At 33.8% G+C, this 26,615-nt stretch overlaps 1 protein-coding gene across 3 annotated transcripts in view; it reads left to right on the top strand.

Annotated features, from left to right (window-relative positions):
- Positions 1-26,615, top strand: part of CNTN1 (contactin 1) — a 164,595-nt gene that overhangs the window by 26,439 nt on the left and 111,541 nt on the right. For all 3 annotated transcript variants that reach the window (XM_509005.9, XM_016923638.4, XM_003952220.6), the window contains 6 exons: positions 2,570-2,694; positions 3,360-3,477; positions 5,127-5,277; positions 9,386-9,513; positions 9,785-9,960; positions 25,714-25,834. In XM_509005.9, the coding sequence (XP_509005.2) occupies positions 2,570-2,694; positions 3,360-3,477; positions 5,127-5,277; positions 9,386-9,513; positions 9,785-9,960; positions 25,714-25,834 (819 nt within the window). The remainder of the gene's footprint in view (positions 1-2,569; positions 2,695-3,359; positions 3,478-5,126; positions 5,278-9,385; positions 9,514-9,784; positions 9,961-25,713; positions 25,835-26,615) is intronic.

The following is a 26,615-nucleotide window of genomic DNA, read 5'->3' as shown; positions in this document are numbered from 1 at the left end:
AGAAGAAGCTATGTGTTATGACTTAGTTTAAGTCAGTGGTTTGCAAACTTAAGCATGCATCAAAATCACATGGAGGGCTTGTTAAAACAGATTGCTGGGCCAAACTCTCAGAATTTTTCATTCAGAGGTCTGTTAGGGGCTCATGAATTTGTATTTTTAACAAATTCCCAAAGGATGCAGATAATATTGGTCCTGGAGTCACACTTTGAGAACCACTGGTCTAAGAAATCTTTTTTTTTGACAAAATTATCTTGGCACAAACCTTTGATTTTCACACATTAAAATAAACTTACATTTGGGAAGACAGATTTTTTTTCAGGCCACACTGGAAACTTTCCAGACTGAAATAATTTCTATAATGTTCCACAACATGAACTTTGCAGGTCACAAGTGAATAAACATCGAGGGCTTCCACAAGATTATTCGTTTTTAACTCTGGCTACTGTCCCATTTCACTTTTTCCTGTCTCTCCCAAAAAGTAATAAAAAATTTGACAGATTCATCCATTCTCTCTAAAAGTGTTGTCTCCATCTCCAGTTTTTCTTCTCTCTTAAATGCACTCCAACATGATTTGCATCTCTGCGTCTCCACAGAAACCTTTCTTTTCATGACCACAGACTTCCATATTGCTAAAGCTAACGATCAATTCTCGGTTGTACTTTTTTTGATCTAACAGCAGTGGTTGCCACAGTTGGTCCCTCCCTTCTTCATGATTCACTTTCTGCACTTCATGTCTGCAACCCACTTTGTTATTAATTTCCTTGTATAATCTTTCATTCTCCATTGCCTTTCAACTCCATACTTTTCTAACATTGGTGTGATCAGGGTTCCATCTGTGAACCCCATCTCCATTTCAGTAACTCCATTTATGATCCCACTCGTGATCATGGCTTTAGACACACTCTGTACCCTGAATGCTCTAACCCAAACATTTACCCTGAACTTCAGACTCGTATGTCCAATGCCACAGTAACATTAATGCAATACATATCAAGTGTGCATGAAGTGGCCTCCTAAAAGGAAGAAAATACTAGGTAAGGTCCTTTAAACTTTTGAAATAAATCCACCACTTTCTACTAGGTTTCTAAAGCTTATAGACCTGTTTTTATTCAACATATTAAGAACACTACACTCCAGGTTCTCAACAGAGTAAAATTTTGAACTGTCTAATATCTAAAGCCTTAGAAGAACCAAGGTGACAGAGCACATATTTACAGAAGGTAATTCAAGAGAAATATTATTTATTCTTTACTAATGCAGCATACTAAGTATTATCTTTAGGTCTGATCACATCCCTAGAAGGTTACATAATTAAGCCATATATAGAATGTGTCAAGCCAATTCAATTATTCATTACATGATGTAATAGCAAATGTCTGTGTTGTCTTTGTGAGGCCAAGACAGGAAGGGTGCTGATATTCCTGTATTATGTATTGCTAAGATTGTATACAAAATAAAACCTTTCTCCCTTACAAGGAACATATCCACCAATAGTTTAAAAAATATCTCCCTATGTTACAAATATAATGATGAGTGAAAACATGTACTAAATAAGATTATATATGCTTTAAAATATATAGGTGTACATATGTCTACATGTATAATGTATACATTATAACGTATAATGTTGATGGTATTTGGTGAGATAAAAATGTTTTCTAGTTTTTAAATTTCTAGTATTTTATTACTTGTTAAATGTTTTTTATAAGATGCATATATTCCTTTGGCCATAAAATTAACACAAGTTCCCAGTTTCAAAGAAAATTAAATACTATTCTCCACTCAGGATTCTTTCTTCCTACTTCCTTTTTGTATTAATTTATTTATCTGCATTTATTTGGACTAGATAACTGAAATAATCAAAAAGACTGTCAAATTATTTGCTTGTTCTCTAAAAATATTTTTTCTTTGGAAAATTTTTAGCATTTTCTCATTTTTATGGATGTTTCTTTAGCTATCAAGTAGATCAGACTAAAGAATGAGACTGAGATCAATTTTACCAATGCATAGATTTCACCAATCATGGCTACTGTATATAGTTTCTAATATGGAAAGAGTATATTTAGGTGTCCAAGTCATTTTTCTAGCACCAAAGTGAGATGTTACCATGGCCACTAGCTGAAAGTTCCATCAAAATGAAGATAATGTATACCTGAGGGAGTAGGAAAAAAATCTGAGTCTTTATCCAAAATGTTAAGAGATGGTATCATATTGAATTGAGATGTAATTCTTTAAAACCTCAATTATCATCTTGACAGACTTGAAAGGTTTATGTTATGAGCAGAAAAAAATCAGTTATTTTAGTAATAATTATAACTCAGCTTTTCAACAAAACATGATTTACAAATGGAAAATAATGGCTGAGTTATAGTTACCTCCTGCTGTAATAATACAGGATTTGCATAGGTTAAACCTATGCAAAGACAAGGCCTATTACTGAATTCAGGATACATACACTATCTGATGTATTCTGCAGAATTAGGTTAACTAAATGTAATATTTATACTCTGGAGATTATGATGGATCTTGAGACCTTCATTTAACATTTACAATGTTCCTTACTTTTTAGCATTCCCTGAGTGGGTAGAACACATCAATGACACAGAGGTGGACATAGGCAGTGATCTCTACTGGCCTTGTGTGGCCACAGGAAAGCCCATCCCTACAATCCGATGGTTGAAAAATGGATATGCGGTATGTATGTTCAAGTGCTTTGCTGTTCCTGAGTCCCTGTTCAAGCAGTGTTTCAGGGTAGTCCTGGGATAAATTTAGCAGGAGAGACAATAGAGAAAGGGCACTTGGGCCCTGAAATATAAAAGCTTCCTAAAAACGACAAACAAAAACTGAACATAAAGTATCTTCTTTCAGTTTAAACAACTTTCTGTAATCTTACTCTACCTTCTCTCTCTCTCTCCTTATTTTTTCCTTTGTTCCACTTTTCCACCCTCTTCCTACTCATCCATCTCCAATACCTGATATTGTCCTCTTTTTCTTGCCACTATTTTCCTGTACCCCACAGAGACAGAGGTAAGAGTGAAGCTCTAAGTCCTACCTTTGGCCCTGGGGACAAGTAGCAGCAGTGGGATTCTTCTCTACCTTCCCACTGTAATCTCCCAGCTGGTCCAAGAGGGGAAAAGGTGGACTCTCAGCTCTGTAGGATGAATAGAACAAGAGCCTTTGGGCATGGTAAGTGGGTTTTCCTTTCCCATGCCATGAAAATCCCACTCAGTTCATCTTAGGTAACAGTGGGGGCAGATGAACATAATGTATCTAAATAAAAAGACAACCAAACCCAGACCTAAGTGAAAGTATTTCTATTAAAGTTCATTGAGAATATGTTTCAATTTTATTCTTTTCAGTATCATAAAGGGGAATTAAGACTGTATGATGTGACTTTTGAAAATGCCGGAATGTATCAGTGCATAGCTGAAAACACATATGGAGCCATTTATGCAAATGCTGAGTTGAAGATCTTGGGTCAGTATCATTTCTAATTTCTGTTAAACATTGTTAAAGCAATATGTCATATCACACAAAATGTTTATTGAGCCTACACAAGATACCCAGTATTGTGTTAGGTGTACAACATATGTCGGTTGCTTACTGATTTATTTATTGCTAATTATCATAATTCAGACTAATGAAACAATGGAATAGAATGAATCTTTGCCACAACAAAAGGCTTCTTCAGAGCATCAGCAGCAGTGGCCATACCTAGGAGCACCTTAGAAGTGCGGAATCCGAGGCTCACCCCAGACCTAATGAATGGACACTTTAAAAAGATCCCCACATGATTTTAATACAAAGATAATTTTGAGAATGACCAGACCAGAGGATGAAGAGTCAAAACCCAGATGAAGATATGCTTAGGCCTAGAAAAGCCTCCAGAAAGTACATAGTTACGGATGATCGTAATGTGTTGAAATATATGGATGAAATCTGCTTGGAGTCTGCCAAGGGAAGAGGAGAGTGAGCAGTGGATTAAATGTGTGGATGCTGAGGAAAGTCAGAGCATGCCACCAATGAAGTAACCTTTTTTAAGACTCTGTATTCTGTTCTAATAATTATTGCTCTGTACTTGGAGGTAATGATGAACTACAAATGATCATGTACTCCTTAATTAGTTGATTAGATCCATTATTCCCATAGCTGTTTATAGATAGGTCTTGAAAGCAGGACTCCAATTATTTTGGCATTTTGCAGGGTGTTTGCATACAGATGACGCTCAGTAATTGTATAAAGAAGGAGAGACTGCATTGTTTAATGAAAAGTACATGCTTTGGAAACAGAAGGACCTAGATTCAAATGTGACTCCCACTTATTACTACCTGTGGCACCTTTGCCAAATTAAATAATCCTAATAGATTTCAATTTTCTCATTTATAAACTGGGAGTAGTTCATTCAACATGTGGTTTAGAGGATTGACTAGGACCATATGTCAGTGTGTATAATGCTGGTCAATTTTTTCCAGCCTTTCACTTTACTTTCCTTGTGGAATTGAGTCAAAGCAACTGAATTCAGTGTTAATTTTAAGGTAAATGTGTATAAAACATTTGATTGAAATTGAAGTTATTTATTTATTGAGACAGGGTCTCACGCTGTTGCCCAGCCTGGAGTGCAGTGAGGCGATCATGCTTCACTGCAGCCTTGACCTTCTAGGTTCAGGTGATCCTCCACCTCAGCCTCCTGGATAGCTGGGACTACAGGCATGCACCAACATGCCCAGCTAATTTTTTTGTATTTTAGGTAGAGATGGAGTTTTGCCACGTTACCCAGTCTGCTCTCAAACTCCTGGGTAAGCCATCTGCCCACCTCAGCCTCTGAAACTGCTGGGATTATAGGTGTGAGCCACCCATGCCTGGATTCTAATTAAAGTTTCTAATAATCAATTCAGTTATCATCAAGAATTGTACATTTGAATTGGGTGAATTTTATAAGTCAAAGTTATTAAATAAAAGTTACAAAGCATTAGGTATAGAATGCCTATTGGTGACAGCTGATCATATTTACTGAGATTAATCCTTTCCATTAACTGTTAAAGGAGAATAAAAGATTCTACAACACAGAAGCAATGTTTAGGCTTTACAAACAGAAAGAGAAAGATAACAATTTGTTTTCTTTTTAGCGTTGGCTCCAACTTTTGAAATGAATCCTATGAAGAAAAAGATCCTGGCTGCTAAAGGTGGAAGGGTAATAATTGAATGCAAACCTAAAGCTGCCCCGAAACCAAAGTTTTCATGGAGTAAAGGGACAGAGTGGCTTGTCAATAGCAGCAGGTCAGTGCTGAAACTAGAAATCCAATTGCAAAATCTGTTTGAAAAAGTTTATTTTATAGAAGACTTGTTTATATGTTAATAATGAAAATGTTTTTTGCTCTGAATTTTTTTTTCACAGAAGATCCTGTAGTTCTAAGATGGACAGAAATACCTATCCCTGTCAGTATCTATTATAATGAAGGTTTAATTAACAGGACTCTATAATGTATAAGGAATTTAGAAAATTGAAGCTCAGAGGTGTTTTTTTTGTTGTCTTGTTGTTATAAATTGCCCAATGTCACACAGCTAATAAACAATGGGAAATAAAGTAGGATCTCTCTAACATATTTTGCCCCTGGTATAGGCATCTAGCATCTATATCCATTCATATTCAACTGAATTTTGGGCAGTTAGCCTATTAAATATTTTTGTAGAAAAATAAAAAGGTGATTTCAAAGTGCAAATAATCTCTTCCTATCTCAAAATGAACAAGATGTTATCATCATCTTCCTTATAAATCGACCATCTACCAATGTTTTGGTGGTTTGGGGACAAAATGAAAAAGCAGTGTACAACTTATATAGATTATTTGTATAAAAGCCACACTGGATAGTTTATATGTTTCCTAGAAGAAGTAATATTGAGTGCAAAAATTATGACAAGGAGAAAGCCAGGATGGGAAATGGGAGGGATGGGATGTGTGGGTTGGCTTAAGGGTGTATGTGAGGGTGTATGTGAGGGTGTATGTGAATGTGAGGGCAGCATGCACAAAGGCCCTATGGTGAGGAGTTTAGAATGTGTAAGAAATTGCAGAAACTGAAATCAGTGTGATTTGTCTTTAGAGGAAAATGGAGGAGACTTTTAAGAGATGAGACATAGTAAGCCACATCATAAATGACAAAGTTTTCTATGCTAAGGGGCTTGGGCTTCATCTAAGAGTAATATAAATCTGTTTAAAGTCTTAAACAAGGGAGGACAAGGATCACTTTTGTCATTTGAAAGACTGTTATTACTCAGATGTAGAAAATACATTATTTTCTTCACAGTAACCCAATAAAGTAACGTGGGAATTATCATCCATATTTTGATGTGTCTAAAGCTTGGTAAAGTTAAAGTGACCTTCTGAAAAAATATATTCATGCTATCTAAACTAGAACTTGAAGTTGTAAGACATTGATACAAATTGAGAATATGCCAGCACAGCCCTCTTATTTAGGATGAGCACAGGCACGGCTGTTTATGGAATGGGGCAAGAGGGCAGGGACATCAGGGGCTTCCCTGAACACACTGACTTTTAAAGTTAATATGTTTGACCTCAGGGTTGTTAAGATTTTAACAAAATGATACTACAAGAAGTGTTAAAGGAAAAGTCCATTTGTTCAATTTGCCGCTGAAACATTAATGGTCAGACAATGAGCAATGCAGAGACCATGATCAAAGGGCAGCTACATGTGTAGGTGCTTACTCCTTCCACAGCCTAGAGCAGGGCATTCCCCAATGGACAAACCATTAGTTCTCCTCCGTGATAATAAAATCTTTTTCTGATTCTGATGAAGACCCATGTCATGGACCTCTTCAACCAAGGATTTCCCAGAACTATGTTTCATGGACTTGTTTTTCCTAAATATCAATATGTGTTCAAAAAAAGAAGAGAAAGATCTAGCTCCTGAAATTTTACAAGTTTGATTGTGTTCTGATATTTTTAATGCCTTTGAAATCAAATTGCATTATTTCCTTGATTAAAGAGTCTATAAATCTAATTTTTACTTAGTACTTTAACCCATTACTATCTCAGTGTAAATACCATTTAATAGTAGATATAGTATTCATATGCAAATATATTTGAATTGTAAAATAAGATGTATAAAAAGCTAAACATAAAAATTTTGGTGTCTATTTTGAAAAAGAATACACAAGGACTAACTAAATATTGGTCTTTAAGCATAAATATAATCTTATTCTTCTGAATATAATTATAAACACCATTTCCACGTAACTAAGTTATTTCTGTATCTGGTTAGTGCCTAAAGAGTGGTTTATATGATATTTGGAAGAAGCTATGTATCTTGATAAATAGTAATTAGGTTCTCATTTTATGATTTTATTTTTGGCTCAAATGATATATTTTCTGCAGAAGAATTTCTTTGTAATTAGCAGAATTAAGTTAGTTGCTAATTTAAATTCAATGGATTGCTATTAGCTCTAAGGTCACTTTTATTTAAACCACTTATAGGAAGGGATCTTCATTAGTCTTTTCTACTCCAGAGGTTATTCTGGAGTAATTTTGGCAACAATAAGTGACCAATTGGTTAAAGACCAGATTGTTCCTAGTTTGTTTGACAGCTGATCTATTTCATAGTATCTGGAAATAAGGATAAGATCTTGAGAGTTTAGTCTATATTACTTTAAGAATAAGGAGAATTATTACAAAAAAATCAGGTTTTCTAAATATTTTTATTAAAAAGTAATTTTAATCTCAAGGGCAAAGTACCTGAAAGTATAAATGAGACGAATGACACATGGAATTATGTATACCCTTTAAAGATGGTAAAAGATCAATTGAAAACTAACATAAGTAAGCTAAAAATATTAGCATGATTTAAGAAAGAATCATCGTTTTTTCCACTGCTACTTCATTATATTTTTTGTTGTGTTTCTTGAAAAATAATTAAATGAGAGGGATATGGGAACTTGGCTGAGGATTTATACTAGAGGGTAGTGAGAAAAAGTGTGACCCATTAATATTGGTTCTGTGTTAATATGTGTCCTCCAAGAAGCTGAAGCCAGGAAGATTAGGTATGTAAGAAATTAATTAATGGCAATGCATGGGAGGGAAAATAGAGAGGAAGCTGATGGAGGCTTGGAAAAGTATTTTACTGAGATACAGGTCTGATCCCAGATGAAGGACAGAGGGAAGGAAGGAAAAAAGATTGTGTTGAAATGACTTGGACTGCGCTGCACTTCTAAGAGAGTATGGTCATGCCACTGGAAAGTCTTCCATTCAAAAATGCATATCAGAGGAGTTTGCTGTCTTCCAGGAGCAGGCCTGGTTTAAAATTCCTCCCATGGTCAGTCATTGGCTAAGAACAGCCTGTGGAATGTGTGGCTTTGAATAAACACAGTGATGGATTTCTGAGTACGGCGTCTGGGACAGAGAATAAATTACACTCCTCAGAGTTGGAGAGTGGCATATTCTCAGAGCTTCCATAATCTTAAATAATTACTTTTATCATTATATTATTTTGATACTTCATTTCTCCTTCAACAACAAAAAGTATTCTGAAATGAGCTTCAAGTCAGGACTGGATTGTTCAAGAAAGGAAAGGAAATCCTGGACTATAATGTTAGTGGAAATTTTGTTATTTTCTTATATGAAGATTTTTATCAGTAAGGTAGATAGTTTTGCTTCTTTTATCAGACTTTGCCCTTAAAATGGATATACGTTTGCATGTTTTGTGCAAACTTTCAAAGATAATTTAGTTTTGAAAATTATTTATTTAAAGAAAGTAAAAAATCCAATGACAGGCAATTCAATATTTAATCTAAGTGTGAGTTTCTATACAATAAAACTTAGTGAATTTTTAGTGTCCATCCCCTGAGGAAGAGGCTGACAGACAGGGAAATATGTGTAGTATGAAAGACTTAGTTTCTGTTCAAAGAAGAATTTCCTAAATATTAATTTGTTCCAGAAGTTGTTACTAAGGAGGTTTTAAAATATTTTTTAAAGTTTCTAAAAATAAAATACATTTATATTTCTCTGTAGCCATGGAAATGGCAATCTGTCCTCACCTCCTAGTCTGAATTGAAGTCCTGAGGTTACATTTCTGGGAGACCTGGGCTCATTTCTTTCAGGCCTATGACTGATTTCAGCCTGTCCCATAGTGGAAGTTCAGTTAGAAGACTACAGCAATAGTTCAAGAAAAAGATGAAAGTGGATTTCCAAAACAAAATGTCAATGATGAGAAAAAATATTATTAACTAAAGGCTAGAATTTGTCATCTTACAAAAATGTCTGTGGTCGCATGATTTATATAGAATGTAATAATTGAAAAATATTAGTGTTTGTAATCTAAGACATAATGTATTTTACTAAATCAGGTTTGTGACATATATATTTTTATTTCACTAGAATACTCATTTGGGAAGATGGTAGCTTGGAAATCAATAACATTACAAGGAATGATGGAGGTATCTATACATGCTTTGCAGAAAATAACAGAGGGAAAGCTAATAGCACTGGAACCCTTGTTATCACAGGTAAGTTAATGTTTGAGGGTGCTTAATTTCTAATGTATTAAAAAAACATGATTCAGCACTAAGCATCTAAACAGTCGATGTATTTGTAAGTTTCTTTTTCAAAAGAATTTCAGGCAAGTTTCTCGCTTAATGATATTGTTCTTGGAATTCGGAAGTGAAAACATCTTATTATTTTGCACAAATAAAAACATATTGGTTATTATCTTAATATACCAGATAATATTGTGTCTTATATCTTCTTGAATTGTGCTTTACATTTAAAAATATATAGATCCCACGCGAATTATATTGGCCCCAATTAATGCCGATATCACAGTTGGAGAAAACGCCACCATGCAGTGTGCTGCGTCCTTTGATCCTGCCTTGGATCTCACATTTGTCTGGTCCTTCAATGGCTATGTGATCGATTTTAACAAAGAGAATATTCACTACCAGAGGAATTTTATGGTATGTGTTTTAAGTTTCATCTTATTAACACCCCAGTGATTCCTATGTGTCTGCATTGAAAGTTCTATTACTATAATTACATTTTATATCATCTTTGTTTTTCATGAGACCAAAAAGCAGGCAAAAAAGCTTTTTGTGGCTCTCCTTATATTAACTGTTGTACTGCTAAATCTTTCTAAAATGGCTAGCCCTGAGGATTTTGGTAGAAATATTAATCAATTAATATTAATTGGGCTTTAGGTATGATCTCCCCCTTAATTTTAATACAATTTATGTGTATTACATCAGTATATATGTGCCCTTGGTTCTAGTGCCTTCCTTTTTACTTTAAATGAAGAGCATAGAACTTAATCTTTGTTATAATGATGACCTTAAAGCATTTATGTTATGCTTTAAGAGTAAGAAAGAGACAAAATTATATATGTTGGAGAATTTGGAGAATTAGTTTATGTGATTTGAAGAGGGTTAAATGGCTATATTTTAAGAATTGAAAGGTGTTACATTCTACAAGTCTTATAGTTAAACATAGTGATATAGAGAGTCAAGGTGTAGAAAGAAATAAAATAGAGGGAAAAGACTGAGAAGTAATGCAGGCAAAACAACTTGTGTAGGAACATCATTGGTGTCTTGGTAGGCTGTCTAGGTTACAGTGTATTTAAAAAGTAAATTAATCACTGGCCCTATCAGCCTCTTCTTTAGAAAAGCAAACATTTGGAAGACTAAGGACATATTTAGAACATAGGCATAATTAGGAAAACTTTTATTTTAGAAGTCAGTTATTAATATAAAAAAGAAGCACAAATGAACTCAGTAGGACATTTAGGATTGTTTAAGTCCCATAAAATCTGAAGATTGATATGTCCACATTATTATATTATGCTTTCATATTGTCCAGCTATGTTTTTAGCTTTAGAAGAGTTGTAATTTAACTGATCTAGCTACAACTGTACACCTCTAGTAAACATACCAATACTCTTTCAGTTTCTGAACCAAAATTATACTTTAAAGAATAACAATTGAGAATTGGCAGAGAACTGTAAATTTTGTATTTTGACATTATATACCATGTAATATATTTTCCTTATAGATCTGAAACTATTTTGCACATGCCCAAAATTAGTCAAATTGGCACCAAAATCTCCAATACTTTATTTAAAGTGTATTTTATTTTGCAAGAAAAGTAAATACAACTTGGGTTTTATTCATTTTAAAGGAAAAAAGTAAGCTAAACAGGGATCTTACTTTCTCAAAAAGTAGGCTTCTGAATTTGAAAGAATTATCTTTGGTGTTATAAATTGAATAATTTCAAAAGTAAAGTCTAGAAGTTCCACAACCATAGTTTGTAAAGTAGTAACTAATAGCTGCAATGAAGTCTATGTAAATAAATTTGCAGACAAAAATTGCCCTAAACTGAAACTTCATATTTAGAGCTTATTTATATTCTTTAAAATACTAATTACATTGTGCTGGTACATGTAAATAATGACTGCAAAAAGAAAATGAAAAAAAAAAGGAATTTAAAGAGAAAGAAAAATAGATCCCAGTCCCCTTTAAAAAAAAAAAAAAAAAAAACAGGAAAACAAAGAAATAACTGGAATACTAATTAGGAAACAAATAATAAATTAGACCATAAAAATGTAAAAGACCTTGTGGCCACTTAGTGCACGCTCTCCCTTTTCAGATGATAGCTGCAGAGATTCACATAGTTACCCCTTCAGCTAATCCAGAGCAGAGTCCTGACCGCAGGCTCACCACCTCAGGTTTCAGTTCATTCCATCAAATAATGATCTGACAGTGGGAGCAAACCTACTCAACTGACTAGATAAGCATCTTAATTGAATCAGAATATCAAATGCACATGTTTAGCACTTCGTAGATGGACAGATGCATTCAATTATCTCGATTTTTAAAAAGCCTGGATAAGAATCATTTTAAAATAAATAGTGAAACTGAATTCTATCTTTCAAACCAACACAAGACTAATGAAGCTATCCCTGGCACTTTCCTTCTCTTTTAAGGCAAACTACAAAGTTAAACTTCACTGGTCAATATGCCATGCAAAATTTAAGTAAAAACGCTATAAGTATTTGATCCACCTTTTGGAAGATAGTCCTAACTGCTATTAATTGCTTCTAGGATTGTTAATAGATCATTCTCAGAATTAGTGGCTCCTCCTATGAAAATCTTAGTGAATATATATATGTTTCTTAAATAATGATTTGGTATTTTATGTAGTTCTCCCAATATTTCAACAATTGAATAGCATTTGTTCATTAAGAATATGTACTAAGCACATGCCATAAGCACACACAGTTGTAGGCACTAGGTTAAATAAAACACTGAAATAGACACGGACACCAGCCCAGAATAAACCAATGATACCCCAAGAGTTTAAGATTCAGATGTAAATGTTTTTTGGTAGCTATTACAGTTAACAAAACCAACATAATTAACATGTTCTAACAATTTTCATTGCTAAAAACTAATACAGGAAGTTCTGACTAATAATAAAAAGGAATAGGGAAATCAAATTTTAAACTTTTTATTTCAAGAACCTAACTTTTTATTTTCCAATTTAGTTTCAATAATAAATTGAATTCAATAATTAAGTATGCACTGATTTTAGCTTGCTATTCTTGATTTTAACCACTAAGGGGCAACCTTGTATAAGGATTCAAATTTCACAGCCTGGTGTAATTTGGGACTTCTTTTCCTTCATGAAATTAAACAAATGCATTTGCTCCTACTTATGAATAAATTGTGAGATTATAGGTGATTTTTAAATGTCTTCTTTATATTTTTTTCTAATTAAAGTTATGTAATTATTAGGAAAAATGTAACTATACATTTTTAAAGATGTATATTTCTTTTAAGAGTTTAATGGGAACACCAAAAAAGCAAAAATAACACTGTCTTTGTATTTAGCAATCCTACTTTATGTAAAACTTTGGGATTAATGTATTTTTTAATGTAACTTTCAATTTTAAGGCAGTGATTGCACACCTAGTACTGATTATAGAAAAACACTAAGGAGTTAAACATCTAAAATTTTCCTGAGTATTATATTAATATGTAATAATTGTCAGATGTTCCACTGGAACTTGAACTCATGCATGGGGGATGTTAAAAATACAAGCTCGAAGCAGAAATTTAATAAATCTGAGGCTTTGATACAATAAGATATTAAAGCAGTTTATCTGCCATTCTTTTATTTTGTTGATGTTATATGGCAAATGATCATAAATGTTTCAAGTCCAATTATAAAGTGGCTCCTGTTTTGGCTTTCTAATTCAATAGCTACTTAATCCCTTAGAGTAAATACAAAAGGCAGAGCCATTTTATTTATTCATTTAATGTATAACTTTTCTTGTTCCAGAAAAGACTTAAGACAATCTATCAAAAATATGAATTTTAAATATCTCATTTTATTCCTCTTTCAAGGTGGCACCTAACCTGTAGAATTTTTCAGTAGCCCTCAATTTTTGAAATTCACTTTGGGTCATTTTCTTTCAACTGTTTAACAACATTCCCTGCTTAGAGCCATTATCTTAGTTAATTACATGAGTTCCTTAAAATTTCCAATTCTGGAGATTGTCACTATTTCATATATATATATATATATGAGTGTCAAAGTGAATGTCAAAAATTGAGGGCTACTGAAAAATTCTACAGGTTAGGTGCCACCTTGAAAGAGGAATAAAATGAGATATTTAAAATTCATATTTTTGATAGATTGTCTTAAGTCTTTCCTGGAACAAGAAAAGTTATACATTAAATGAATAAATAAAATGGCTCTGCCTTTTGTATTTACTCTAAGGGATTAAGTAGCTATTGAATTAGAAAGCCAAAACAGGAGCCACTTTATAATTGGACTTGAAACATTTATGATCATTTGCCATATTACATCAACAAAATAAAAGAATGGCAGATAAACTGCTTTAATATCTTATTGTATCAAAGCCTCAGATTTATATATATATATATACACACACACATATATGTATTACTCTTATTACAAATACATGTTAAATTTGTAATACTGTGGGACATTATTGCCTGTCTTATATGAATTCATAAATATCACTTGAATTGTTCAGAGATTGTGTCACAAACCAACCTGGGCTTTAGGCTTCATTTTCTCACCTCTTATGTGGTGACCCTGATCCAGGGATTAAAATTCTCTAAGCCTCAGAATTTCCCTCTGTAAAACATGATTAATCATTCACTTAATTCATTCAGGTTACTTCACTGGGTTTGAAAAACTAGTTACTTCATGAAAGAGTGCATATAGAGACTTGGCACAGCATCTGAGAGTATTGGGGACACGAATAAAGTATATAAGTGGTTATTAATACTTTTTATAAGAGAGCAATCATCCCCCATTGGAAATTCCAGAAGCTTTTGCTAGCTAGTTTTTCTTTCTTTCTTTCTTTCTTTTTTTTTAAGCCACAGATCTCATTTTTCACAATTTAATACTTGCACTGCTTGCTGTGCTGGATACTCAGACTGAGACCAAAAAAAAAAAAAAAAAAAAATCTGGGTATTTCATTGCTGAAGGCAGTGAAGAGGTAATAATAGCCAACATTTATTGTGGGCTTACTGTTTAGACAGAATTGGGTTAAATGTTTTTCACATATTTCTCAGTTGATCTTCACAGAAATCCTCTGTGGAGTGCATATTATTGTGATTTTCTCAGTTTTCAAAGTGAGGAAAGTGAGTATTAGAAAAGTTGAGTAACTGGTCCCATGTAATCATACAAGTCGCTAGAGGCTGACAGAAGATTTGATACCAGGTGGCCTGACTGCCAACCCTGTAATCTCCACCACTTCGATTCTTCATCTTTTGGTTAATGTTCATGTCTGTGTCTATTTAAATAATTCTCCCGTAAGTATTTGATGCTCTACAAGGCAATACTGTTCAACTCACATTTTATTCTCTAATCTGGTTTAATGAACCTTGTATGCTCACTCAGATTGCCCAAATTACTTCATTCTCCCTACACTGTTAGCCACCTTTGCAATACACTGTAAGTCATGTCTACACAGTTTCAAGTGGTCTAACTATGAAGTTCCTGGCAATTCCTAATGATCCCCTGTAGACAGGTGTGCTAGGTGTGTGTTTGCAGGTATGTGGGTGTGCATTTTTTTCTGAGTGCATAAGCAATACCATTCAAGAGAGAAGAAGATAGATTTCTCACCCAAACGTTAAGAAAAATTTTATTAAACATATCAAAAAAGGTCTTTAGATTTTACAAATATGTATTTAAAACTAGATCATGCTGTGATCTTGTACAGAAATTTTGTTTCTGCAAGACAAGAAAAAAGAGAGGAAAAATGATAAAACAGAAGTCAATTTGTTATTTTTTAAATATTTCATTGTCTCTATTCACTATTTTGGTTGTTGTTGCTGTTTTTGTGGGTTTTCTTCTTCTTTTTTTTTTTTTTTTTTTTTTTTTTTGAGACGTAGTTTAGCTGTTGTTGCCCAGGCTGGAGTGCAATGACGCAATCTCAGCTCACTGCAACCTCTCCCAGATTCAAGTAATTCTCTGGCCTCAGCCTCCCAAGTAGCTGGGATTGCAGGTGCCTGCCACCACACCTGACCATTTTTTTGTATTTTTAGTAGAGATGGGGTTTCACCATCTTGGCCAGGCTGGTCTCGAACTCCTGACCTCAGGTGATCCACCAGCCTCGGCCTCCCAAAGCACTGGGGTTACAGACATGAGCCACCGCACCCGGCCTGTATTCACTGTTGAACAAGAAGGTTAAGATTATCCAGAATTATGTGGGAGAAAACGAGGACGGTTGGGCAATAGTCCTTGGTAAGAATCAGATTCGAGCCAAAAAAAATTAGAGCAGGATACGAGGCAGCCACAGGGAGATTGTGGAAGCCCTGAAGTATTGTAACTTTGGTCCCATGTGGAGACATTTTTGGTTATCACAACTGTAGAGGTGTTGAGAGGGTGTGTGTGTGTGTGTGTGTGTGTGTGTGTGTGTTGCCTCTGTTTAGCTATTAAATATCCTATAATGCACAAGACAGATTCCAAAAACCTAGTATTATCTGGCCCAAATTATCAATAGAACCAAGCTTGAGAAATGTCCTCAAGAAATATATTAAAAAAGAGACTTAGCAATACTGGGACTAGCCTCTGCAAGGTTTTAAGCATGATGTATTGGAAACAAAGAGATGTTATATTGTTTTGAGCATCTGAGAGTATTGGGGACACGAATAAAAAGAAACTAGATTTTTCAAAATGCATATCCAAAATAGTTTAAGTAGTAGAGGATGGGTTTTATGTGCTTCTTGAATTTAAGACTCTTAAATTTTGATGAGCAGTGGAAAAGAGGGAGAAATACATAAAAAGTATACAGGCTCCTGGCATAGTCTTGTGACACACAAAACATACAAAAGCATTCAGCCGATGTCAAATTGCTCTATTTTTCTTATCAGTAGTTAGTTGGAAAAGAGTTAATTAGATAATTCTATCATACTTCATTCTGTATGAATATATAACTTTTCTGATCCCCTTTTTACTACCTTAATAAACCTTTACTGATACCTAACTGCTATATTTTATTTGCTATTTACCAGTGTTAAACGAAGGAAGGTATCTATGTTCCTGGGTGTGTTTTCAGTTGGGCTAGCTTCTTTTAAGATCATCACACTTCCCCTGTATAGACCATGTTAGCTGATGTCACTCTCTAGCCTAACTTCTCATAGTCCTTACTAAGCATTTGTTGATAAGAATGCCAGGTGAATGGAATTAAGCATATATATAAGAATGCCAGGTGAATGGAATTAAGCATATATATATAATATAATATATAAAATATATTATGTATAATATATAAAATATATATTATGTATAATATATAAAATATATTATGTATAATATATAAAATATATATTATGTATAATATATAATATAATATATATTATATAAAAATATATTATATATATTATATTATATGTATATTAAATATATATATATATAGGCTTTGAGGCATCTGCCAAAATTCATCAAAATTTAAGGACACACCTTTTACATAGAACTCCACACATATTTAAGCATCTCCACATTACTTATTCTGGCTTTTTATGCTTGTAAAACACAGACAATATAAAGAGGTGTAAATAAACCTGTAAAATGTTGGTGTCTTAAACATTTTATGAGTTTACATGGTGGACTTCGATGTTTTATTTACAGCATTCTAGAAATATGCTACTTTGTTATTAGCGGTTGCAGTCCTAAAAAAATATCTAATTTTTTCAGTTTGTGCTTAAGAACAGAACATGATCTAAAGATTTGGACATTTGTTCTGGTTTTACCACTGATGAGTTACATGACATTGCACAAAACAGTCACTCTGAGCCTCAGGCTTCTCTTCTGTCATATGAAGAGTTTGGGCTACATCAAAAGTTTCCAAAATCAACGGTAAAAAAGGTTTTTAGCAGCAAAATCCTTTTTGCAAGACAATTTAAATCAGAACCTCAGTATATAAACAAAAGATGAAAATGAGATTGCCCTGACTGAAGATGAAATTGTGTGTGCGTGTGTGTTTGTGTGTATTTGTGTGTCTGTGGAGGATACTACATAGCCAAGACCCTTATCCACAGGGTCTCTCACTTCTTCTTATCCCCAAAATGTCCATTCTGATCACTTTTTTTCTACAAAGTGGTCCAAGAAGATTTTTAGAACTCTAAAGCTAATGGGAACCAACTTGAAAACCCTATAAATTAAATGATATATGAGTTGTATTTCAACTCTAAAACATAGGTTCCAAATCAAAGGCATTGATGTTTTTGTCCATCATTCAAAATGCTTAGGAGAAACCTCAAAGAAAATGGTCTTTTGAGTTTTCATTTAAAATGGCCAGCTGATCAAAATTGGACTCTTCAGCTGTCATTCTCGTTGTTTATTACATACAAAAATAGCCAAATTTAGAGATTTTCAACACTTCTACTCTTAATTTATATGAAAGCACACTCTTAGTAATTATCTTAGTAATCTTAGAAATTATCCTGGACAACTTGCCTTACTTATTTTTTTGTATGTCCAATGACATCACTTCACTTTAATAAGTTGTTTTGTCATTTTATTTATGTTTTTGACTCAATCTTAATATTGATGCATTTCTTAAAATAACCCTAACAAAAACTAGATAACATTAGAGAATTACTGTTAATTATGTTATGTGTGAAAATGGTTTTGCATACAAAAATTAGCCTAGGGTGGTGGTGCACACCAGTAATCCCAGCTGCTCGAGAGGCTGAGGCATGAGAATCATTTGAACCCAGGAGGTGGAGGTTGCAGTGAGCCCAGACTGTGCCACTGCACTCCAGCCTGGGTGAAAGAGTGAGACTTTGTCTCAAAATTAAAAAAAAAAAAAAAAAAAAAGAAGAAGAAGAAAAGGAAAATGGTTTTGTGATTATGTAACAGAATGACCTCAATTTTTTGAGATTCAAGCTAATGTCTTTAGAAATTGCTGATGAGTTGATGAGTTGACTAGTATTGATATCATAATATCTGGAATTTATTTTTCAAGTGTTCAGTCCTTGACAGAAAGACGGATAGTGGACAGAGAGAAGTAAATATAGAGCTAGTTTGCTAGACAATTAGATAAGGCAAATATGGCAAATGTTTACAATTGTTAATCTAGTTGGCTGGTTTATAGATGGTGATAGTACTATTCTTTCTACTTATGCTTGAAAATTTAAATAGCAAAAAAATAAGTAAAATAACAACATATCACATATTAAGAAGCACCACATCTACTTACCAAACACTGAACCTAAATCCAGTTATCTGACCTATTAAGCACTACCTTGGAAACAGCTTGACTTGGTGAAACTAGGGCTCTATATTACCTATGGAGCCTTCCACAAGTAGCTTAATATAAAATCTCAAGGTCCTTACTTCTAAAATGGGAATATTAATAGTAAATCCTTGGGTAGTGTTACTTCTGGAACTCAGAAGTGAAAAGGAGATAGTCCTAGTTTCATTATTAGGGCTATGAAATTATAAATATAATTACAGAAATTGAATAAGAAAATGTATGTAAAGTAGCTAGCACATTGCTAGACATTTAAAAAACATTCAGTAAATTAGATTTGGTAATAGGAGGCGTTCAATAGTAGTATCAGTAGTGGCAGTAACAATAGAAGTTATAGTAGCCATTTTAATAGTAATAGTAGCAGTTTTAGTAGTATTAATAGTGACACTAGTAATATTAGTGGCTATAGTTATAGTAGTTTTATGTCTTCCTCTGTAAAATACAGCTAAAAATAGGACATATCTCATAGGCTTGTTATATAGAGTAAGTCAGTTCGCATGTATATTTATAACAACCTTTGACACCTAGTTAACCCTAATTAAATATCTGCTGTTAGTAGAGTTGGTGGTGGTAGTAATGTTTGCAGTCGGATATGACATATTTGCTATATTATTTTTGCTTTCTCTACTCTAACAAGCCAAAAGTAAAGAAGAAAAGTTTTATTATTTCATGGATATAGCATATATCAGAGATATTTAATAATTTTTATGTTTGTGAAACATATTCTTTAAAGGATGCACTTCTTTCCAAACATCTATGTCTCTCCCTTTACTCTGAACTTGAATGGAACAAATTATTTAAATGACAATTATGAGCTCTAAGTTTTATCTAGACCTTTTCTGTACCATATAGAATCTTTCTTTGTTCACTAAGATTAATTCAATTTGTTAATACAGCGTCATCACTGAGACTCATTTACATTGCAGAAATAATTTTGCAGTTAGCTTACGGGGGAAGGTGAAGGAAGGGAGGGCTAGCTATTTATACGTTGGAAGTCTTTTGATTTAAACTTGGGAAACTTCTAAGTGGTCAACCACATATACACTTTGGAACATCCCTGAGCTTTGCTATCACAATTTCCAGTATGTGATTCAACTCTCCTCATCTGAAGGGAGGAATTTTGTAATTGAGCCAAGCTGTGGCTTTTAGTAAAAATATAGTGAGCATTTGTATCTAATTTGTGGCTAGAATGTGCTGAGGCCCATGATCTTTACTTGCTTTGTAAGCGTTCTGCCAACCACTGAGAACCTCAACTTCTCTTGAGGTATGGAAAGTGCTAGTAGTATTTATAAAAACTTTAGGAGTGCTTTCATACATACACAACTATATTGGGAATGATACTTTATATTTTTTCTTCTTTCCTTCTGAGAAGTTTTATTGCTACGTGTTCACCAAATGTAGAACCAGTGAGAATAAACATTACAGTTGCTTCTTACTGCTTTATGCAAGTGGACTTATCGATAAAAGAGTTAATTTTCAAACTAGTTTAACATTAAACTTTTAGAGTAGTTTAATTAAAAATCGTAAAAGAGTTCATTGTGAAAAATTAATAAATATAAATTTAATATAATGTATTCTAGGATATAAAAGTTTGTGCTTTTTATTACATGTGACAGTACAAGAAGAATGACCACATTATTCCTGTCAGAATAAAATAAGTGAATGTATAAACAGCACCATGTTTCAAAGAGAGTTTAGGGAAAAAAGATAGCAATTTCATTAAGAAAGAAAGAAGATTAGATACATCACATAAATATTTTTAGAAGGGCAATTATGATACCACAATATGTTTATTTTTATATTACTTTCTGCCCTCAATTTTTTGTTGTAAAGTTGAATGAAGAAACATTTTAAATTGCTAAGGTGATTTTTTGGAAAATTCAAATCTAATGACATGGCTCATTGAAATAGTGGGAGTTTAGTAACAGGGTTATCTTTCAACTGGACACCAAAGCAACCAAAGTACTGAGTTCATTTAATGAATAAATACCAAAAAAGTGCTTTTTACTTGTATGCAGACATTATTCTTTCCAAATATAACTATTATTTTGTGTCATAATAGTTTGAAAGATTTTACTTAATACATTTATATTATTGAATATTTAGTATCAAGTGCATTTGTATTAAGGATGTCAAGATACATCAAAACAGTCTATTTAACAAATATGTAATGTTTATTTTATTTTACAATAATTATTTTATATTTTATTTTTCCTCACTAAAAATTACTTAGACATATATGTCAATTAACTTTTATGATAGATCAAGAAAAACTCATATTTACCTTCTCTATATATGAATCTTATTCTCTGCTTATCTCAAAAAAAATTTTAATATAAGTAATAAAATAACATCTTTTACCTCCTTTGTTAGATGAATTCTATTTAGTATAAGAAGTTAGGCCAGCTGCAAAGTTGGGCACAGTCCCCCAAACCACCCTCACTTCTGACACCAACTGCAAGTTCAAGGGGTTGCAAAAATCACCCTCAGTTTCCATGCTTCGCTAGAAGGGACTCACAGAATTCTCTTAAAGCTGTTATATACATGGGTACAGCTTCTTACAGGAGAAGGATACAAATTAAAATTAGCCAAAGGAAAAAGCACACAGGGCAGAGTCAAGAAGTACAAAACACAGAGCTTCTATTGTCTTCTCCCCGTGCAGTTAAAATGCATTACTCTGACTGCTCTGATGTGTGACAGTATGCTTGAAGTACTGCTAACCAGCAAAGCTTACCGAGCCTTTCTGTCCAGAGTTTTTGGGGGGACTTCATCAACTAGACATGATTGATGGACTCATTGCTCACATGGTTAATCTCAGTCTCTGGGTTGACTGATACCACATGAATCGAAGACACTACTCTAAGTCAAAATGTCCTATTTGTGGCATGACCAGGCCCTTCTCTAAGACTCTACAGGTGTAGTTAACTCTTGCCCGAAATCACATGGTTGGATTTTCCAGTATGACCCAACTCCTACTCTATGACCAGCCCCAGCTTGAAGACTATAGAGGTGTGGCTAACCCCTATTCTAAATCATATGATTGGACTATCCTGTATGACCCAAGACTTCCCAAGCAAAGAAAGATATTATAGAGATTACCTTCTAGAAGCTGAGGGCAATGGCAAGACCTCTCTTTGGGCAAGGCTAAACTCTTTACTACACATAGGGGTGGGAAAAGTTAGAAGTTCAGTTTTCTTGTATGTTAGTGATATTGTTTTCTGTATAAATTTTCACACCTTCCCAATAACCTTTCTATTTTCTTATGAAAATAGTGTATAGATATTTGAAATATATCATTCCTGGTAGTTTATCTCATAGATATGGATAGCAATAGTTTTTCTCAAGTCAGTTATTTTATCTCATAACATTATCATTATCTTACCTGAAAAAACCATTTGAAATTACTGAAAGAATGTCTATTTAATAAAAACACTTTAGATTATTTTGATGTATCATTCAATATTTGTTGAATTCTCTTGTATGTCAGATATTACATTAAGTACTTTGTATGTAATAATAAATAAGACCTGGTTCTTTCCTTAAGGAATTACAGTCTAGTGGAAGAAATCAACAGTGACACGATTACAGTAGAAAGGAATAGTTACAATGAAAATGTACAAAGGGCAATAACTAATCCAGCCTTACAATTTCAGATATGGGAGGGGTATCCAAAATGTGGGTTGAACATTCATAGCCAAGTAATGGAAGTGGGAGGTGGGGCAATCCAGGCAATGCAAGTGATATATACAAAGTTTTGACATGAGAACACATAGCAAAGTATACCCTATTCACTGTGGCTGGGGCACAGGAGTTAGGTGCAGGGGTAATCTGTGGAGGCTGAAGGTGTGTGTACTTCACTCTCACACAAGAAAAGCCTCATTATTTGTTTAGTAAATGCTGTCACTGTCATGGGTTATATGTACTTGCTAACATAATTCTGAATGTAGCTGAAAAGAAGTGAATACATATTATCTTAAGAGCAGATACCAAAATTCTTGACAATTTGACACGTTCATTCAAACAAGGCATATTTAGTGTGATTATTTGCTTGGCACTGTGCTGGACTTGAGAAGACAGCGCATACAGCTGTATACATATATAACACAGGGATACAACATGTCTGCTAAATAAAATAGACGTATTTCCTCACATCAAACTTATAGTCGGCCAGGGAGAACAACTTCAACCACATAATCACAAAAGTGTTTAACTGCACTTACGATACGTAATATGACAGAAGTTTCATGGTAGCATAATAAAATATAGAAAGGGTACCTGCCTAGTCCACAGAAAATGGAAAGACTTGCTGGAGAAAATGATTTCAACTGGTATTGGGTAGAGGTGAAGGTGATAGGGGAGGGGGTATTGAGGTTATGAGGGGTATGAATCACAATTCCAGAAGACAAGACAATGTGATGAACCAGAGACTGAAGAGAACAAGATACATTTGTGGTCCTAAAAAGAGAATGTTCTTCCTGGAGAGCAGAGTGTGAGTGAGATGGCACACTAGGTGAGCTGGAGCATCAGAGAGAGCCTAGAGAATGGAATCAAGTTGGCTACAATAATGCTATGGCTTTTGTCCCAGGAAAGGGAAATTTTAAAGGTTTCAGTTTATCTGCTTTTATGGAGACAAGTGAGTTGGGCCCAGCTGCATTTTTAAAAGGTTATTCTAGGTAACCAATAGAGAAAAGAATAGAGTGGAACAGTGGTGGAAGTAGTGATCAAATAAGATGTAGGGGTTCAGGTGAGAGATGTGGGTAGTTTGGACAAGAGGCAGTAGTGATGGAAAGAATGGATAAATTCAAGAATTTATGATGAGTTTATGAGAAAGTTGAAGAAAGGGAGGGGTTAAGAATGTCCTAGAAGTTCCTGGAAAGTCAGATGACTAGAAAAAAATGAGTATTTGAGGAAGGAAAGCCAAATGCTATCAAGAAGTCAAATAAGATGAGCTCAAGCAGTGGACTCAGATGAGAATTGATTGAAGAGTAAGAAATGAAGAAATGGAAAAACTAAAAACAGAATAGATATTGTCAGAACCCAAGTAAAAATCAAACAATCAAACAGCTTAATATGAGAAAATAAGAATTATTTATTTCCAAAAGAAAGAAGAGAAAAGAAGAGAGAAGTAAGAGATTGGTAGTAGGAGTGGCTGCCAACAAGATGGCAGAGCACTGGGAGAGGTGAAGGTTACTGGGAAATTCCCAGTAAATTTATGGCCAACAGGACTTTTAAAAACAGAATTATGCAGTGGATGATACTTTTCAAGGTTGATTTACCCTACCTTTTTTTTGATATAACCAGTTCCAGCTCCTTCAATTGTTCAGTAAACTCACTTTACTAGGTAAGACTTCATGCTATTTGGTTTTCTGATAAAATAGAGAAAGTGCTGAATTTCTAGTCTGGAGCTCCCTGGTGTGACAAAAATAAATAAATAAATAACAGACCAAGAGGACAGAAGAAAAAACTCCCCTATTCCAGGAATTTGTAGAAATCTTGGGAACTGTTTCAATTTTTGACCAATCTATACCTCAAGGGACTGGAAGATCTCAATCGACATTAAATTAAGACTGGCTAATATCAAAGAATAAGGTGTGTGGCCACTGATCAGTTCTTTATATGGAGATATTAATATTCTGTTCCAACTAACTATACCAATATGCTCTCTCAGCTATTATTCTTAACCTCATTAATCCAGCAAGGGTTGCAAACCCAAATGTTTTCCAAGAACTGGAGGGAACATGATATATGAAGAGGTTATTGGTAGAACCTATGGTGAAGCAAAACATTCACTCCATGTACAGTCATGATACATCATAGGTATCTAGATATTTATCACTGAAATAGTAAATCAATATTTTTGATTCATAGGAAAACCAAATGTCCATTTAAAAATTGAATTTTCCAAGTTTTCATTCTAAGAAAATATCTTGGAGATAATTAATATGAACTTTGACATGCTCCTGCTACCATACAAGCTGAGTGACCTTAGTTATCTTAGTTAAATTACTTGGATTCCTTAAGTCTAACTTTTACTGTTAATCAAATGGATATAATAAGACCTATCTCATAGGGCAGTTGTCAAAAAAGAATTGAATAAAAGTGTGTGTATGTGTGTGTGTGCCTGTATGTGTGTATGTATGTGTATATGTGTGTGTGTGTATATATGTGTGTGTGTGTGTGTGTGTGTGTATGTATGTATGTATGTATATACTTGCACAGACCAGGACCCGGTACAGAGTAGGCATTGAATAACTATTAGCTATTTTTGGAAATTACATTGAAATGGTGTCTCATCATCACAAGCAAAATTTCCTCAAGACTCAAAAATATGTGTTGAACACTCTTGGAGGCAATAGAATAGAGCATTGAACAAAACAAATACTCTTGTCCTCACAGAACTTATAATTTGGCAACAGAGTACATGTTAGTGGAATTGTACATTTTCTCAATTTCTGCAAACTTTTAGTATCTTTGTAAAATGAACTGTGGCACATATTAAAACTAGTCAATTAGATCAGCTTTGTGAAACCAAATCAATCATTCTTCCAAACCATATAGTATTTGTTTGTACTCATTGATACTTAAAACTTATTGACACTTATTAGACCTTAATATTTCTCTTTAAGAGATATCAATGAAATAGTTTCATCCCTTGAGTTTCTCTCGATATAACCCTCTGATTGTGGAAATAATAGAATGTTAAAGATATGAAAGCTAAAAAATACCTTATCAATAAATTATTCACTTTATTTTTCAGTTGAGAAACTGAAGCCTAGAGCAAGGACATAGAGTTAGCATGTCTAAAACACATTCTTTAAGTGGTGTTCATTTTGTTAGGGGAAAAAACTACCTCTTGGATCTTAAATGCCACATAATTGGTGAAAAATGTACTGATTTGAATAATTGCTGTTTTTGCTAACAGCTGGATTCCAATGGGGAATTGCTAATCCGAAACGCGCAGCTGAAACATGCTGGAAGGTACACATGCACTGCCCAGACAATTGTGGACAATTCTTCAGCTTCAGCTGACCTTGTAGTGAGAGGTAAGAGTTTCAACATTTTAAAATTACAAAACCAAAGGTATTTGACTTGCATAAACATGTATAATCTTCTGGTAACTCTGGTGCAAATTCTTACATATTTAGAGTCTCAATCCCATGCTTAAGAATGGATCTTAAGCTTCTTCCCATGCCTAAGAATGATCTATGCCAGACAAGTAGTAAACAACACTGATTTTGTTTGTTTTACTAACTACGTATCTTCTAGAAAGTTACACCACATATCTCCTACTAAATGTTTGTGCTTTGTAGACTTACCAAAAGTTCTCGTTTCCTGCTAATACTTTTTAGTGTGTTGAGTATAGTGCTGTTTCCTTTTTTATTTCTATGGAAAAGATATATACTGATGCTGTTTACTATAACCTCAACTGTTATATATTTATCACTTTTGTCTTAGAGTGTAAAGTTAATTTATACATGTAATATGTTTTTATTTGTTGCTGGTTTTTTCAAATTAGTGTTTTCGTTCTTATGAATAATATAATTGAGATTGTGATGGAATACACATTTATTAAAAATGCAACCCCTTTGCTACTGGCCACTGCCATAGCAGTGAGGCTGGCTGGGAACACAGCACACCTTGTTTAAAATAAAGAGCTGGCTCTTCACTGACTGCCCTTTAGTTTAGCACCCAAGAAGTACCATGTGTTGACCCCAGCTTGCTTACCTTTAATATCTCACTTCATGTAACCAACTCCAACCATCTAACTAATCCACAAAAATACACTTTAACTTCCATGTCAGTTGCTTTATTCACAGTATTCCT

The sequence above is a fragment of the Pan troglodytes genome, chromosome 10 (assembly GCF_028858775.2).
Source record: "Pan troglodytes isolate AG18354 chromosome 10, NHGRI_mPanTro3-v2.0_pri, whole genome shotgun sequence".
NCBI classification, from domain to species: Eukaryota; Metazoa; Chordata; class Mammalia; order Primates; family Hominidae; genus Pan; species Pan troglodytes.
The sequence above is the reverse complement of the archived record's forward strand: the minus strand, read 5'-3'. Positions and strand labels throughout refer to the sequence as shown.